We start from the raw sequence: 18955 nt of genomic DNA, 5'->3' as shown, positions 1-18955 counted from the left end.
TTTCTAGTGATTGGTTTATTTTTTCCTGGTTGGGGTCTCATTTCCTGCTTTTTGTTTATTAATTTTTTATTCAATACTAGACATTGGTGATTTTATGTTGTTGGTTACAGATTTTCACTGGGCTTTGTTCTTATAGGCAGTTAAGTTACTCACAGTTCAGTCTTTTCGGGCCTTTGTTAGGGTAGGTCTAGAGGGAGTTTAGCCCTGTTACTAAGGCATAGCTGTTGGGGTCTTCGTTACATGTTTTGAGTGATCAACTGGATACCCACCTCTCGCTGGTTGGAGCTCAGATGCCTCTTAGCCCTGTGTGAGCACCCTGCCCCACCGTGTAGACTTTCTCTCTGAACTTAGGCATCTTAGTGTCCATCCAAGACTCCAGAGGCCCCCACGTGGAGTTGTGATTCGTATACTTCTTCCTCTGCCCTGCGACATCTTTTGTCTCCCTGAACTCTGTCTCTGTCTCCTCCACTGTTTAAAACTACTTTGCCTTCCTGGGGTCCCCTCCCTGCCCTGAGGCCTGGAATGTTCCTCAAGACAGAAATGTGAGAAAGAGCAGGGCTCACTTTATTTCTCTTATGGATCACATTCTCACAGTGCATGTTTCTCAATGTCTGCAAACAAGTGTTTTGTATATTTTTGTCCAATTTTCTGTTTCTTCAGGCAAGAGGGTATATCTCACCCTGATACTCTATGAAGGCCAAGAGCAAAGGGTCCATCCATTTAAATTTAAAGCATCAAAACAGCAAACAAAATGTTTTTAAATTCAATATAAAAATTGATTTTACTTTGAGTCTGTAACATTTTCTTTATATGACCCAAATATATTTTTCTCAACTTAATTGCTCAGATTTGCATGAACAAAATGAATGGACACAGCTTTGTCTTGTTTTCCTTGGTGGGGCTGGTAAGTATATTTTGGCAAGAAAGGAGCAAAAGGATATTTGGTGAACAAATTTGATGGACTGTGGCAGACTTCTTTATGCCTACCAGACTCTTTTTTTTTTTTATGAGATGCAAACCTAGGCTACAGTTTCCACGTGTGATATATTTTAACAGTGCATGGTGCACACACTACTTTGTTGGGTGGTATCTACGTGTGAAACACTCTGGTTAGTAGTGTGTGGGATGTATGCTATGGCGTTTAGAGGTTTATTTGTGAAACACCATGCAGCTAGGTGTGGGCCTGTGCCTGACCTCAGGTCAATACAATACAGGCAGACATGATGTATGGCATTTCTGTGACTGGCCCATAAACATCTCCCAGGTGATCCTTCTTGGGTCTCCTCTTTTTCAGTCTCAGTTGATGAGTGGAGGGTCTAGAAGTAATTGCCAGTGCCCCAGGGGAGAGAAGAGCCACAAGATGGAAGGAACTTAGGTATCTGAATCATTGCATATATAGCAGACCCATTTCTCTTCCCTTGCTAGCCCTCATTTGATTGTGGTGTATGTGAAAAGTAAGTTTTTTATGAGTGGGTGTGTGTTAAGTTACTGACATTTGTATTTTATTTGTTGAAGCAGCCTATGCTCACTCTACAGTATCAAATAATATTTTTAGTAAGGCTTACAAATCTTTGGATATTGTGTTCAGTAGATAATGCTATCCTTCTTTGAAACTACGGAGAGAGAAATTCAGCTGTTCGTTGACAGTGATGGCCCCTGGCCTGCCTGCCTCATTGAGTCAGAATCTAGAATTTCAATTGATATTTTTAAAGTGCTTCTAACTCAGTGTATTTTCTGGTCTGCTGAACATAACCAGAATATATTCATTATATATATAACGAAACAGAACCTCCTGATTTTTCATCAGTGTGTTTCTAGGATACTACTCTTTAAAGCCTTGTGCGAATGCTGTATAGTCTGAGCCAAATACAGGCTGGGCCCAAACAACCATGGTACCAATCTGTGTCTGAGAGGGGAGGATCCCCGTAATCACTTACCCGGAAAAGGAAGACCGCACAGCACCGCTGGTCCACAGTGTTTATGGAGTCCCATTGGGCAGACCTGGTGGAAGCCCTCTTCCCTGGGAATGGGGTGGGTCAAGCTCTGATTCTGCTTCCTGGTGGGAAGGTTCTTGTTTATTTTTCTCAACGGTTTCTAATTCTACTCCCTGGGAGTTTCTTTCATTTCAGTCTTCTTGCTCATATTCGAAGTGGGCATTGAAGGTTAGGCCCTCCTTTGGGGATGCACAGCTTTTATAACTCATTTTCTGTTTGAACAAACTTGGGTTCCCACAGGTGATGGCTTCATAGTTCAAACCATCAATAGCTTTTTAGACCAAGTTTATGGTTTCTTGGATAATGTAACTCCATCAAAGTGGTAGTCAATTCCATGTATAATAATGATAATTTTAGAGTGTGATTTATTTCTTTGGCCTGTATCTGTTTCTACCTAATGGCAGCTACCTTGCAGCTATCTGCAATAATAGGTTAGGCTATAAAGTTAATATTCATAATCTGATCTTTGCCACAAGGCTGTCTTAGTGGGTCTCTTCTTGCTCAGTATCCTTCTTGGTCTTATCTCTTGCTTTTTGGGCCTAGAAGCAGTTGGCCTTTCCAACCCTTTCATGCCCACCGATGCCCCAAATTTCTTGATTCTCCCTTAGACTCACTCTCCGTATTCCTTTTTCCTTGCAAACTGGCTGATTATATCCCAAGCTCATTTTCTTCTTCTGCCTTGTCTAAGGCAGCCAGTAACATTAAGCTGACATTATTATTATTATGGGTTTTTTGGGGGGCATCTTTTCTTTGTCCCACAGCTTTGGTGAGCTCTTGGTCTGCTATGGCATAATAGGAATCTCCAGGCTTCCACCTTCACACCTGTGTCCCTGCCTCCCACTGCTCCCACTGCAGACCTACTAAGTTAACACCATGCCACTTGTTTTAGTATTTTGTTAATTCAGCACCTAACTCAGGTTACCAACATCTGCATCATGACTATTAGAAACAACTCCAGGAATTCCCATTGTGGCTCAGCAGTAACAAACCTGACTAGTATCCATGAGGATGCAGGTTTGATCCCTGGCCACCCGCGCAGGGAGTTAAGGATCTGGTGTTGCCATGAGCTGTGGTGTGGGTCGCAGACGGGGCTCAGATCCAGCTTTGCTATGACTGTGGCATAAGCCAGCAAATGCAGCTCAGATTCAACACCTAGCCTGGGAACTTCCATATGCCGCAAGTGCAGCCCTAAAAAAAAAAAAAAAAAAAAAAAAAGGATAAGTAACCTTTATATCTTAAAAGAGAAAGGAGAGAGACTGGGAATGGCAGAGGCCCATAAAATACTTTAAAAATCAGTAGTGTCTGTTAGGCTGGGTGCCTAGACACATATACTTCATAATGTACATCTATTATGTATATACTCTTGAATAGGTATGAAATTTTTCATAATGCAAAAATAAAAATTTCTCTAGCTGACTTTTAAATCGTGGTAGTAAATAGATACCTAAGTATTTACAAGGAAAATGTGAACATCGTTTTTTCTCCTTCACCTCATCCTCCGCCTTCACAGAGAAGAGCCTTCTTTCTTTTAAGAGGGTCTGACTTGATGGTGATGTAGAAATTTCATCTGACCTCCAGTGGGCAGTCCTTGCGGCTTAAGGAGAATGGGTGACTTTGTAACTACTGACCTCCTCTGGCAGTGGCGCCAGAATCAATGACTCCAGGGGAGCTGCCTCTAAGGGTTCTGCTCTGTGGTCACCTGGGAGGATGCCCTCAGAATTGATCAACATGGCAGCGCCTGGCCTCGCTTCCCTTGAGTGACACAGCCCCCCTCATCTGCAGTTCTAGTGTCACTTTGGCTTAGCTCCACATTTCCGAGTAAAGACTTATGGTTAAAATGAGGCAGATCTGCCTCATTGTAATTCAGAAGAACTAAACCCTGTTGTTGAAAGTGAATTGCTGTATTGGATGATGAGAAAACTGTCACATCTTAGTGTACTTGGCTGCAGGGCATCATTAGAAGTTGGAGCCATTCCTTGACTTTCATCGTTGCCCAAGGGCAGTGGTTCCTAACTCACTGGGGAAAACATATTTATTGCTCATCCTCTATATGCGGGAACCTGGGATATGAAGCATAGTTAAGACAGTCTCTGCCTTACCATGCTACTTAAAGTGAATTCTAATTGTTGAAGCAGAGATGTGAAATGGAATTGAGACTACCTTGGGAATTTTCCTGTTGTCTTTCCACATTAACCACAAAAGGAAAGTGTAAGTCAGAGGGTAGTGCAGGAGAGGCCCCAAGCCAGGATGAATAAGAATGTTCAGGAGTCAATGTGCTGAACCTCACATTATGCAGTTGTCAGAGCTGAACAGTCATGTTAGAACTGAGCCAGAGTCAGAAAGGAGGCATGTGAATGGGGAGGGGGGTTGGCGGGGTCCTATCCTCCTTGACGCAGAGACGACAGGACAGGAAACGTTTTCAGGCTGAAATCAGAACCAACGAAGACCAAGGGATAAGTGAGCTGGCAGCTGGGGAGGATCAGAGGAAATATCCAGGGCAGTTTCCAAATCAATGAACTGTGCTCACAGGGAGTTGCTGGCCGGTTTTATCCTAGCCTTTGAAGGTCGCTCTGCACTTCTCCAGGCTGCAGGCAATTCATCCCCTCAGCACTACAGTCCCAAGAAGGAGGTTCCTCCATCTGGTTATGGGGATCCTGCACCGGGGACTGCTGGGGAGAATCCAGGACACTATCAGGGAATCCTGTTGACTCGATTTAGTCTGATCTAGCTGACTTGATAAAACCTGAATCTAGAAAGCCAGATAGGGGCGAGATACTGTGGACCCTACTGCCACACTGCACGAGAGCATAATTTAAGCAGAGTCAAGCTATAGTAAACGCTTGGATTTAATATTCCAAAAATATTGCAATCACGGCGTTTAAAACTATATGTACTTTAAAGGTAATTTAGTGCATTAGGAATTGTAAAAAGTTGTTAGTAAATATGATTGAACTCTCTTAATTCTCTGGCTTTTAACTTCCATGGTTATAGTCCTACCTACAATAACATTCTTCGGGCCTCAGCAGCTTTGAAAGGAAAGAATAACTATGCTAAGAATAATGAGCAGCTTTGGAAGGAAAGGATAATTAGAAATTGAATAATCAATTTCTGTGACTCTGAGAACAAGCCAGGTAACCAGCAATACTGGACATAGTTTATATAGGACAGTTCCATTAAAATAGGTGGGTGGAAAATTTCCAAACATTTTAAACTTAGATTCCGAGTTCATTTGAAGAGCCCATGTGTACTGTGTTACTTATCAACCTATTTGTAATTTGTGTATTGTGAAAAATACACAATTATAATTTAATTTGGGGAAAAATATAAAGCATATCTATGAATGCTAATGATTTTAAATTACTGGAGAACTATTTTCTAAGAGGCAATTTGAATTTTTAAATTCAAATTTGCCATTTTTTAAATATGTTCTTGCCATAGTTTATAATTCTTAGTATTCAGTTTTCCATCAAAAGCTCAAGCAACATATTGTTACTCTTGGGAACCACAGAAAGAGTCCATCTGTCCATTTGTCTGCAATTTAAAAAAAAAATGAGCATGATTTAAGAGTGTCAAAGGTGGATAAAGAAATTAAATGGTTAATAATTCTATATTATAATTCAGAAGGTTTATAGTAGAGCTTCTCAACCTCAGCACTAATGACATTTGGAAAAGATAATTAATTCTCTGTCGTGGGAGGCTGTCCTGTGCATTGTATGATGTTTGGCAGCATCCTTGACCTCTACGCTCTAGATGCCAGTTGTGATGATGAAAAAAATGTCTTCAGACATTGGCAAATGTCTCTTGGGGACAAAAATCACCCCTAGTGAGAGTTTATAGTAGATGCCTGTTCATTTACAAAGCAAGCTTTCTTTTTCTTTCAGGAGATTGGGAACTCTTCAGATACCTAATTTGATTCTTATGGAGCTTGGAATCTTATATGCTCAATACTGAAGAGCTCTATTATCTTCCTGCTTCCTCTAACACAGGAATTACTTCCTCTCACATAAAATTAGGGGCATGATCCACTCAAATTTAAAAGCAATGAGTCTGTCAGTTTCCACAATCTCTTTGTCACTATCCGCATCAGACTTGCTAATCTAGGCCTTTAGGTCAGTGCAAACCTGATTACCATATAGGGGAAATACTCTAAACTGCCTCAATTCACACCCACCCCTGCGCCTGGCTGTGACTTCACCTCTGCTGATATTGTTGAGCAAAACTTAACTGCTTCACAGACATTTAGCCAGACACTCAGCTCCTGATTAGATGGAAAAGCGATAAAGAGCCAAAATTCATATCTGTTAAAATGTGTGCATTTACTTCTGAAGATAATGCAGAATAAGCACACCAGAAATTTATTTTCGCTTTTCTTCCCATGAAAAGCTTAGACAACCACTGTAATATTTTTGCATGCTGTCATGATCTAAATCAACCCGCTGCCACCTGCTCAGGAAACAGGAGGCTTGCTCAGAGATCAGAGATGGTGGTTCAAGTAGAGCATGTATTTATTATGTGTTCAAGTAAGATCAAGAGTCTAGGCAAATCCAGGAGTTCCCGTCGTGGCGCAGTGGTTAACGAATCCGACTAGGAACCATGAGGTTGCGGGTTCGGTCCCTGCCCTTGCTCAGTGGGTTAACGATCCGGCGTTGCCGTGAGCTGTGGTGTAGGTCGCAGACGCGGCTTGGATCCCGCGTTGCTGTGGCTCTGGCGTAGGCCGGTGGCTACAGCTCCGATTCAACCCCTAGCCTGGGAACCTCCATATGCAGCGGGAGCGGCCCAAGAAATAGCAACAACAACAGACAAAAAGACAAAAAAAAAAAAAAAAAAGAGTCTAGGCAAATCCAAAGTGACAAATATCATAAGATACCATCACCCCCTCGCCCTAACATCTTTCGGCAACCGAAGGAATCAAGAACAGTAGTAAAGCAGGAAGGATCCCCTACAGACCCTGGCACGCGTTAGATGGCAAAGAAATAATAGCAAACTGAACAAAGTGGGTTACACAGCAGCAGCCACCTGCTGACTTTTTCGCATGAGAAAATGGACAGTATTGATGATACTTTGATTTGATAAATTTGATTTGATAAATTGATGATAAATTTTTTAATTTCTTAGTAGTTCGGAAGGGAAGCACCTTAACAGCCCTCGCCTTCCCTATTCTCTCAAGTTTGTCTTTGAAAAAAAAAAAACCCAAAAAGCAAAAAAAGCTAATTAGCTAATTTCTAATATTTAAACTTGAAAGCATGCCCAAAAGACACTCTGAAGACTTTTTAGACAAGCCCTCTTTGCAGGCGGTGTGTCAGTTCTAGACGCGATCTGGGCTGTGCACAGACTGGAACTTTGGTTGGGCAGCGTGCCAATGACGGGGTCTCCCCCAAGGACCTGCAGGGCACCGTGGGCGGCCCATCTCTTTCCCGCGGGTACCCTCCCCCGGAAGTCCCCCCTCTCCTCCCCCGGCCCGGGTCCTGCAGAGACCCTCTGAGCAGCAGGCGGCAGGGCCACTTTAAGGGCGGGCCGGGGGTGCGCGCCCCTCCGCTGCGGGCTCGGAGCCATTCGCGCCGGGCGGACCGCGGACGCGGCGGGTGGGCTGCCGAGCTCCTCCCGCGGCACGGCTGCCCCGGGACCCGCACGTGGGCAACGGGCCATGGCGGCCTCAATTGTCTGCCCGAACCTCGGCCTAACTCCTGGGCAGGTAAGAGGCGGCGGAGGAGGAAGGGGAGGCAGCTGCGTTTATAACGGCGCGGGCGGCGCGGGGACCCGGTCGGGAGGCGGGGGCGGGCCGGGCGCTCACCTGCTCGGCGCAGGCACCGCCTGGGGCCACTGCGGGGCGCGAGCCAGCCCTGCTGCCGCCCGGGCGCCCCGCCGCGCTCCTGGGGGCCCCCGCTGGGCGCCTGCCCGGGTCGAGGTGGGGGACGCGCTAGGCACCCCAGCGGCCCAGGCCCAGCAGGGAAGGGGACTGTACTGTGTCAAGTCAGCCCCTCCAGCTCTTGACGCTCGCCTCACCCAGGCTCATCTTCCCACCCCCGAACCTTGGTGGGGCGACCTCGGAGCGAGACGTCGTGGGTTCGGTATGCGGGCTGGTAGCCTGGTAAAGCGGGATGACAATGTTGGTTTTAGTCTGCATGTGGGAAAGTTGATCGTCGGCTTTCTTGTCGGCACAATTCGGCGTTCGTTTCTTCACTTTGCGAACTGGCCTGGCGACCTTATTTCCCACAGGGTCCTGGCACGGCCCTTCCCGCCCTGACAGCAGAGCGGGCAGACGCGTGTCGAAAACCGTCGCCTTTTGGCGGGAAAGCCGGTGCGCCCTCTTTACACCTCGTCCCACCCGCCTTGGAATCAGAAAGCCCACTGGCCTCTTTTGGAGACAGCTGACTTATCAACCCGTTGACAGAAGCACAGAGTCCTTTTTGTGACCGTTTTAGATAAAAATGAAAGATGTTAGCAGCCCACTAGGAAGGAACCCTAAAGCCCATCAACCCCAGAAAGACAAGCTGGTGTTGGCTTTCTCCTTACTGAGTAGTTCCCTAGGAAGGGTGAGACGGTGCCCCTGAGAATGTATACTTACATCGCCTCACTCACAAGCTGTCTGAACCAATGACTACCACTAACGTGGACGAAGTTTAAGAGGCTTTATAATTATTTCAAAATGGTGGCCCTCATTTAAACTCCAAGGAAAAAAGTCATTTGTGCTGTAGGATTAGGCAAAGCTGTACAAAATGGAACAGCTGAATAAAATGTCTGGTGATTGAGTAGTACGTAAATAATTACGGCATCCCACCCTCGAGAGTCTGAAGCCCCAGCAGAACCTTTTGTTTGCAACAGAAGAGCAGCTTGCTCAGTTTCTCCAGATAGAGCTGCTTAAAGCCCCTGACTCCTGGGGAAACTGGAGGCAGCAACGCCCCGTGAGGGCATCAGCCTGTGCAGCTGCTGCCGTGATTGTCTGCACTGCTCCCGGTGATAAGAGTGACGTAAATAACAGCTCACTAAACTGTAGGAGGGATTTGCTTCAAGCGCAGCAGCACCTGCCGTTACTAATTAAGGGTTTAGCCCGCCACAGATTGCAAATGGAAATCCGGTGTTGAAAAAATGGCAGAGACAGGAGCGCCCTGCGTGTTACCTGAGATTTTTGACCTCAGAAATCCAACGGGGTGGCTAAAGAGCCTTGGTGACGATGACATCGCCTGGTAAAAACTGTCCACACTCAGCAGATCCCCAGCAAGGTGTAGTAGTGTTTATCCCTGAGTGGTGGAATTACAGATGCCTTTTACTTTCTCTTTAGAGTTTTTGAATTTTCCAGTCTCTCACGATGAAATTGGTTTTATTTATTTATTTTTTTAAAGGTGCAGTAAGCCATTCAAATAGGAAAGAATTTCCACCAAATGTAGTCTAGCATAGATTCAAGTCGAGATGATCACAGGTGAAAATCTTCGAGGGACTTAAACGCAGCTTTCCAGAGGTGAATGTGCTGGAGAGTTTTAGTCATTTTCCTTTTATTCTTATGAGTGGCTCCTTCTCATCACCTGTGCTCATGTCACACCATCAACAAGATATTTTTAACTGTATAAATATTCAAATTTAGGTTGATTAGAAGCTATTCAGTTAATTGGAGTTGGGGATGGTGGACTAGGGCGGTGTTCTGATTGTCTGATTAGGAGCACTCCTGGTGTGCTCTGGTGCTGATTTTGTAGGACAGGGAAGGAAGCCTTTGGCAGGAGAGCAAATCGGTTCTTTCGAGAGCTGCCTCGTTTCTGCCCTGAGCCCTGTGTCTGGTTTCAAGCACTGGAGGCTTTAGACGCAGTGCTGCTGCCCTGCCGCATCCCCACGCCCCTCTGGGTCTCCTTCCACCTCCTCTCAGTTTCACCCCACTCCCCAGAACCTGAATTCTCCCCTCCGAGCCCAGCTCTTGATTTGCTCCAGGACACTATCTGTGAGACTTGGGAGAATTTGGGAACTAGGCCTCTGCGGGGAATAGAGGCGCCAGGTGCCAGCTAGGCAAGGGTTCGAGTTAGCAGCTGATGCCTGTTGTTCATAACTTTCCTTTGCTCCTCAGTAGGCCCTGTTTCCCCAGGCCTGGTGGGCAGCTTGGTAATGCAGGGAGCACTCTGGCTTAGGGCGGGTTCCCTGCCTGGCGTGGACACATGGTCCTTCCAGTTCTGCCTACACGTGGCAATAACGACCACCTACAGGGCAGTGTATGGTCTTGGGATATAAGTATTATTACTCCCCAGATGAGGATCACAGAAATAAGTGGCTGAAGGAGGCCGCAGAAGCTGTCCCACGCACCTCAAAAGCCTTTGCCCTCTTCCCACTGCGCCAAGCTGTTAAAAAAAAGGATCAGCAGGAGCTTTGGTATGACTGAGGCTCCTACACTGTTTTCCCTGTGCTCCAAGGATTGAAAGCCATGCTTTCTTATCAGCCAAAAAAGAAAAAAAAAAAAAGGTTCCTAAAATGTAAGCATGTAAGCCCCTGAGGGCAGAGAGCTTGTCTGTGCACTTTGAATTCCCAGCACCGTCTGCCCTGGGGGAGGGAGGGTCCCAGGGGAATATGTGTGGTGGAGAGGACAGCACGTTAACATCAAGCATATTTAAGCAGATGCACAAACGTGCTGGGTTTTAAAGGAAAAAGAAAATAAACCTTTCTGGTAGAAAGGTCCACAAATGACTCAAAGTCCAGGACATCCCGGTTTATATGTGGTTTTTTAGTATTACTAATACTAAATATTAATAATTAATACTGTTATGAATTATTATACCCCTATCATTCTCAAGTGTTTCAGTTTGGAAGGGAAATTAAATGATCACCCCATCTGTAGCAGGTAGGTTATTTTTGGACATGCATAGGTTGCTTCAGTTAACCTGGTTTTACAAAGCAAAAATAGACTCAGTCCTTTTACGGCCACTTGTTAATGACTGTTTCAGTGCCTGGTGTTTGGCTCCCAAGGGAATGTAATGGTACAGAAGAAATCCTGTGCCCTAGTGGAGATTCCCAAACGGCCTTCCCTCCAGAGCATCACGAAGGCTTAGAGTCCCACCTGCTCCCAAGGTACCACTGAGAATGAAAAGGAAACACTTTCGAAGGGACCTGATCCTCTCGACTGCAAAAATTCCAGATTTCAAAAGCTCATTTCAGAGTGTTACAAGGTCTTCTTAGAATGTGGAAGGAGATGAGGCTGGTGACAGGGTGGCTCTTAGGCCATGAGAGAAGCCATGCTGAGGAGTTAGAATTCTACTGTTTAAAATGGGGTGGGCCCGGTGAGTGGGGTTGGCGCGTGGTGATGAGTAGGCACACCTGTCAGCGCTCCAGCCACCCCTGTTTCCGTGGCAGGAGATTCTTAACCTTCGGCAAGTAAATATTATTGAAAAGAAGAAAAGGGTATTCTAAATTAAAAGTCCAAGGAGACATGTTACAACCGAGTACAGTACGTAGTCCTTAATGGGATCTGGCTTTGAACAAAGCAGCTCTCTCTGAATATTACAAAATAAATCCCCGGGAAAGCTTGAAAGTTAGAAAGCAGATGGGGTCAAATTGCCAGTAAAACTAGAGGAGAAAAAACACAGCTTAAAAAACATGGAGAAGAAATGCGGAGATACAAAAATTCTGGCGATGGTCCAGGCAGAATGTTAGTGGAAACAAAGCTGAACCGGACCTGAGGGTGCCCCTGCTAAAGCCTTAGCCCTGGGTTGCTTTACCCCCGGACTCTCCCAGCTCATGGCTACTACAGCCAGAGCAACCAGGTTTTCGCCAAGGGGTCAGCCTAGGAGCTGCTCTTTCCAAAGAAAAAGAGCTGTACTCGGAAGCCGGGCTCCTGGAAGTGGTAATTTCCAGACCTCGACATCCGACAAGAATTAAAGGGAAGGCAGCTCTGCCCAGGAGGGAAATGCACCAAAGCACATGGTTTGCAGAGTAAAGTCTGCCTTTTTTTTTTTTTTTTTTTGACAAATAGCTAGTCCCAGCCTCTTTGCTCTCCAGCCTTTGCTTCCACAGTCCCCCCGGCTCCCACACCAAACCCATAGATTGTGATCCCTTTAAAAGAAACAGCGACTGAAAGAGCAGACCACCCCAGCTTCAGGGGAAACTGCTCACATGCTTTGACTTAGTCCTTTATTCATACTTATGTTTGGATAACAGGATCGCCAGCCACCTATTCCAGGGACAGATTATTAAGGGGATAGAAATAATTTTTGAAATTTCTAATTGGTATCTTCAGAGAGGATGTCATCCTAAAAATAGTGGGTTATGATAAATTACCAAAAGAGAGGAAAAAAAATCTTAGAAATGAGCAATTCGTGTTAAGTTAATGCATTGTAAAAATCTTTAGGGCTGAAGCCTGGCTAGTGACATGAACAATAAACTTCAAGAAGTCTCTTAGAACTGGAGAACGTAAAGGATTAATTTAGGATGTCCAGCATCTAATAGAAGATTTTCAAGGACAGACAAATAGACCAGAGAGGAGGAAATAATCAAATAAATAATAGAAGGAAATTTCCCAGGCCGAAGGTCCACTGAGTGCCAGGTAGGCCGAGATCCATTCCCAGACACGTCCTAGGAAACTATCAGAATCCACAGCCTGAGAGAAAAGCACCAAAAGAAGAACAAAGCAGGAGAGAAGAAAATGGCCCAATATCGTCAAAGTTCAGAGACAAAGAAATTTTGACTGTCGAGTATTTTGACCATAAAACTAGCACTGAATTGTGAGCCCTAGTGTTGCTTAAAGAACATACATAAAGGGTTTACTTCCCAAAGTGTAGGAGCAGCAGGAAGGAAAAAGGAAGATTTGATTACCCTAACAGAGGCATGGGAAAAAAGAAACACAGTAATGAAGGGAATAAGACTACTGCCCTTTTGTTTCATAATTACTACTGGTTAATTAATTACATTGATGATATGCGTTAATGTTCATTAGGTCATGCCATTAACGTAATTAATTACTTAAATTTCTGCATTGAAGACTGAAATATCAGATTGTGGGAAAAAACCCTAAAAATTCAAGTATGTGTTATTTACAAAATTCATACATACAAAATCAAAATGATACAGAAAATTTCAAAAGGATATAAAAAACTAAGTGCTCTATATCTGAAAAAAATTCAGATGAAAAGCTTTAAAAAGGACAGAGGTATATTTTATATATAAAGTTTCCTTTCTATATTGTTATCAATATATGATATTAATATATACTGTAGAAACATATAGATCATGATATAGCATATATTAAATATTACAGTTATGTATTTATATGAATAGGTGTAATTGTCATGAAACTTTATATACCTAATCCATAGTCAGAAATAGAGTCTATAGTTAGAGAAATTGATAAATTGACAAACCATAATTAGTGAATATTTTTAACACATCTGTCTCATAAAATGAAAGATGAAGTAGGCTTAAAGCAAGTAAGAAAGCAGTGAACAAGTTCAGTCTAAAAGCTGCATGGAGAATATATGCCCAATGGAAAATACACATTCTTTTCAAGTTATCTATGGAACATTAAAAATTGACTATGTTAAGCCACAAAGAAAATATCAACCGATTCTAAAAAGTAGAAGTTGTGTAGGGCACACCCACTGTTGACAATGCACTGAAGTAAGAAATGAACAACTAATCAAGAGCCAAAAAAGCCCCAGTATTCTCTTGAAAAGTAACATCTTGTTTTTTGCCTTTTTTTGTCTTTTTTTTTAATCATCCAAATGGGACTTGTACCCTACAGATTTTGATATGCATTGTGTTCATGTTCCTTCACAATATAATTTCAGTTTATATATTTCCATTTTAACCTAAAGCTTACATTAAACATCTAAGAAAAGATGTCGTTACTTTTCAGAGTTCCCATCGTGGCACAGCGAAAACGAATCTGACTTCTACATTCAGTGGAACTATCTGCAATGATGAAAATGCTCTATAATCATGCTGAAATGGTAGCCACTTGCCATATGTGGATTGTGAGCACTTAAAATATGGCTAGCGTAACTGAACTGAATTTCACACTTTAATTTTTTTTTTTTTGTCTTTTCAGAACCGCCCCTGAGGCATATGGAAATTCCCAAGCTAAGGGTCGAATTGGAGCTGTAGCCACTGGCCTACACCACAGCCACAGCAACGCAGGATCTGAGCTGCGTCTGCGACCTACGCCAGAGCTCACAGCTATGCTGGATCCTTAACCACAGAGCTGGGCCAGGGATGGAACCCGCGTCCTCATGGACGCATCGGGTTTGTTACCACTGAGTCTCCGTGGGAACTCCCACACTTTAATGTTAATTAACATAAATTTAAATGACCGCATTTTAGACCACACATTTCTATAGTCTCTAGTAAAGCATTACCAGAAAAAGAAGATAGAAAAAAATTAATTATAAGTTGACTTCTAATTAGAAAGCAAGATGAAATCAATATTGTAATAAATATTATATACATTTAAAAATTAATACACTGGAAAAGATAAATGGGGAGTTCCCATCATGGCTCAGTGGTTAAGGAACCTGATTGGCATCCATGAGGACGCAGGTTCCATCCCTGGCCTCGCTCAGTGGGTTAAGGATCCGGTGTTGCCATGAGCTGTGGTCTAGGTCGTAGATGTGGCTCAGATCCCGCGATGGTGTGGCCCTGGTGTAGGCTGGAGGCTACAGCTCCGATTGGACCTCCAGCCTGAGAGACCTGGTGGGTGCTGTGGGTGTGGTCCTAAAAAGAGAGAAAGACAAAAAATAATAATAACAAAAATTTAAAGAAAAGGAAAAGATAAATGGGTTTTTTAAAATATATGTGAACAAAATTTACTTAAGGGAAGGTAGAACAATTAAATTTACTAGTAAGCATTACAGAACTGTAAAAATTAGTTTTAAACCTACCTCTATAGATGGTTCTAGGCCCAGATTTCGGATAAGTTTTGCCTGAACTTCAAAAAGCCGATAATTTATTTTATAAAATATATAAGACCATAGAATAACCTTGAAACTTTTCTATTTCTTTAAAGCTATCATAACCCTGATACCCAAACCAGGTAAGACAGTACAGTAAAGCAACATTGAATCCAAAATAAAATAAAATAAAACTGAATCTATTCGTATAGGCTTATCCTAGTAATGCAGTGATAGCCTGACATTAGGAAATTTATCAATGTAATTCACTCCTGACCAGACTAAAGAAAAGGGAAAATAGACCATGTTGACACTAAAAAACATTTGGTAAATTTTAACACCCATATCTGAGTTAAAATTCTTGGCCTCCATATAGAGAGAAACGTCTTTAACTCAATAAGAGGTATTGACCAGAAGCCTTCAGTTTCATATGCAGTGCTAAAAACATTTGAAATATTCCCACTAAAGTCAGGAACAAGGCAAGAATTTCATTTCACATTTACCATTGTTTTGACTGTCCTGGGCAGTGCTTTAAGATTAGTGAGTGAAAGGCATAAATTCGGGGCAAAAATGTCATTTTTGAAAACTGTATGATTACCTATTTAGTAAATGCAGAAGAATCAATTAAAAAGTATTGGAACTAAATGAAGAGTGCCATAAAATACTTGAAGCACATTCCTGGTACAGAAATCAATAGCGCTTCTCTATGTCAGTTATAATCAATCAGAAAATGTAGTGAGAAAAGATATCCCCTTCACAAAATCTTGAAATTTTGAAAAATCTAGGACTCAATGTGTGAAGACACAAGCAACATTTATATGAAGGTAACTATAAAACTTAATGACATGAAAAGATCTGATTTTTCGGAGTCATACTTCATAAATAGGGAGATTTAATACCATGGTGATATTCCCTAATTAATCTTTAAAATAAATGCAACCATAATCAGAGTTTTAACAGGGTTCATTGTGGAACTTGACAAGCTGATGATAAAATTCTATCAGAAGCGTCAGCGTGGGAAAATATCTAAGAACCAAACTGAAAAATAGCAAGGAGGCGGAGTTCCTTTTGTGGCTCAGCAGAAATGAATCTGACTAGTATCCATGAGGACACAGGTTCAGTCCCTGGCCACGTTTAGTGGGTTAAGGATCCGGTGTTGCCGTGAGCTGTGATGTAGGTCACACATGCGGCTTGGATCTGGCTTTGCTCTGATGTGGTGTTAGGCGGGCAGCTATAGCTCCGATTTGACCCCTAGCCTAGGAACCTCCATATGCTGCAGGTGAGGCCCTAGAAAGACAAAAAAAAAAGGCAAGGGAAGGAACCATATGCCCTAGCAAATATAAAAGATAAAGAGCTAGTAATTACAGTGCTGTTAACCAGGAGTAGAGCAAATAGAGCAGAGTGAAACCCCCATGCTGACACCCATCCATCCATCCATGCATACATATATATGGCGTTTGAAACTACTAAGAGAAGTTTAGCTTGTTCAATAATGCTATCCTTTGGCATTTTCAGTGGACTGTGTTCAATCGCTGAAGGAAACAAAACAAAAGAGGCAAATGGAAGTTATATGTTTGTTGTCATCGAATGTGCTTAAAAGTATCCCCAAATGGAAATAAAGGGTCTTTTGGTTCCTGATGTTGGGATTTGAATAACGTGTGTTCAAAGAAAGGACTTGATTTGATTATTTCCTAGGATCAGGGGACATAATCTTTCACAGTGCTCTGGAATGTGTGTTTCATCAAAATAAATCGTGTGGGAGAGGTCTCAGCTTGGTGCTCTCATCAGGGAACAGGTTGGTTGACCAGCAGGGTGGGTGATTCGGAAACCATAAGCATCCTACCTACTGTTCATAGAATGAGAAAGAAACTTGCAGGGAAACTGCAGTAGGTAAAACTTAAAAAAAAAGAAAAAAGCATCACTTTCAGATCCATTCACTCCCTTGGGTTCTGAGGACATGAGATGAATGGTTCCTGCCCTTGAGGTGCGTTTATAGTTGACCGTTCCGTCCGACTGTGCGGTCAACATTGGTCATTTCTAACTTTTATTTATTTCATCTTCTCACACATGGCATGTTCCCTATGCCCAGATGTTAAGTGTGTGGTGCTTCTGCTTCTTTCCTTCTCTTTCAGGCAAAGATAGACCTCTTATTAGTTGGCGATGTCGCTGTTCAGTGCCTGGCTAGCATCGTACAGAAATTCTTTTCAAGCATCGCCAAAGTCACCGTCACCATCAGCGATGTGCAGAAGGCAGCAGCGCTGGTGGATAATTGCACGTTCAACATGGTTTTCCTGAAGTTAACTGCTTTACCAACTGCCGAAGAGCTGGAAGCTGTCAGACTAATTAGGTAACCTCCAAAAATCTCGACACTTTACCTTTAGAAGAGTTTTTATTAAAGCCTACTTTTAAAAATCCTTAAAAAAATGATACTCTTTCTACTTCCATGTTTAAGATGAGGAATGTGTTCAAGGGCAGAATCTCCATCTATGTCTTTGTTTTTACTGCCAGTTTGACATACGGTTATAAGAATAATCATTTTAACTTAAAAAGTAAGAGGTTGTGGGTGAGGATATAAGAATTAATTGGTCATAGAAATGTATTTGGTATGTGATGCTTCCCTTAATTCCATGGAGACTCCTTTTTTAATAACCATCTCATTACAATGGCCTGTCTTTTCAGAGCTCATTCATTGTTACAGCTGATGCTGAAGCTGGTGAGCGCTCGTAGGTCTGTGTCATGATAGCTGTGGGCTGAACGGGTCTGTTTTAAGAGACGTCCTCGTGTGAAGGAGCCACGAGGCTCTCTGGACCCGCTGAGACCTGGTCACTGCCCATCCATGGTTCTTGTTCCATCCAGTAGTTCCACAGAAGCTCTACTTCTATTTGAGCCCCTCAGCTCTGGAGATCTTGAGTCTAGTAGTGGAAGTAGGTTCTTTCTTGCCTGATTAATATAGGGTTTTGAGCCATTTAGGATGATTTTAGACAGGGCTAGGGGAGATCAAATGTATTTCCCTTCTATAAAAGGACTTGATGAAGGGTAATTGTAGATAATATTGGAATATAGAAAGACTTTTTATGGGAGTTCCCGTTGTGGCTCAGTGGTTCACGGACCCGACTAGCATCCATGAGGACTCAGGTTCGATCCCTGGCCTCACTCAGTGGCTTGAGGATCTGGTGTTACCATGAGCTTTGGTGTAGGTCACAGATGTGGCTCGGGTCTGGTGTTTTTGTGGCTGTGGTGTAGGCTGGCGGCTACAGCTCCAATTCAACACCTAACCTGGGAACCTCCGTGTGCCAAGGGTGCAGTCCTCAAAGACAAAAAGACAAAAAAAGAAAAGAAGACAGACTTCTTATAATTGTGGAAGGGCTTTCTAGATGAAAGGAGGAAGTTCAGAGCAATATTGTGATCCCAGAATAAAAAGAGCAAGCGTATTACGTCAGGGGAAGGTAAAGGTGGGACTGGGAAGAAGCCGGAGCTGCTGCGCTCCTTGTCCAAGACAGACAGACAGACAGGCAGGCAGTACGCCGCTTAGGACATTTGGTCTTCTGCATTTCTTTGGGTTTCTCCTGGGAATATGAACTCTAGACAAACCAGGAAAACTACTGCAAGTGGATTTCACTTCTAAAATATGTTGTGAACTGTCTCCCCTCTGAAGATGCGCCTGTTTTAGTAATCCTCTCTTGAAAAACTCCTGTAGGGTGCCTCTCGGTGCAGGCTCCTAATAAGGTCTCATATATGGAGTGGTTACATTTGGCAGCAGCCACATGAGGGCGGTAGAGCAGGCCTTCGTCCTCCCTGCTCGGCAGGTCACAAACCTGAGGCCCAAGTGACTTGCCTGAGACCACGGGGCTTGTTTTCACAAAACTCGGACTAGACCTCTTTACCCTTCTCTTTGTGGTCTTTCTAACGGCCTGTAACTATTTGGCGTCTGTATCGAAGCCCTTTTTACACCTCCGAGATCCCATAGACGGCAACCTTAGCATAAACTCACCACGTCGTTTTGTAAGAACCCTGAGCAAGCCCGTGTGCCTGATCTCTCTCTACTGCGAGAGTAGAATCACAGCCGAGCTTCTCCAGATGTGGTAAAGCCTTTGTGTTTGCTCCTGATCG

General features: G+C 43.4%; 1 protein-coding gene across 3 annotated transcripts in view; it reads left to right on the top strand.

The window, feature by feature from the left end:
• Positions 1-18955, top strand: part of SOHLH2 (spermatogenesis and oogenesis specific basic helix-loop-helix 2) — a 65482-nt gene that overhangs the window by 5637 nt on the left and 40890 nt on the right. For 2 of the 3 annotated variants that reach the window (XM_084981544.1, XM_021065387.2), the window contains exons 1-2: positions 7438-7686; positions 16978-17192. In XM_084981544.1, the coding sequence (XP_084837670.1) occupies positions 7639-7686; positions 16978-17192 (263 nt within the window). In that variant the 5' untranslated portion in view covers positions 7438-7638. Of the gene's footprint in view, positions 1-7437; positions 7687-16977; positions 17193-18955 lie in introns of those variants that run through there. The other variant, XM_084981545.1, reaches the window with a different exon arrangement.

Source organism: Sus scrofa, chromosome 11, assembly GCF_054392235.1.
Source record: "Sus scrofa isolate SSC_HxYL_T2T_F1_AM1 chromosome 11, Sscrofa_HxYL_maternal_Yorkshire_Landrace_v2.0, whole genome shotgun sequence".
Classification (NCBI taxonomy): domain Eukaryota; kingdom Metazoa; phylum Chordata; class Mammalia; order Artiodactyla; family Suidae; genus Sus; species Sus scrofa.
This window is presented reverse-complemented; position numbering and strand designations above follow the sequence as displayed.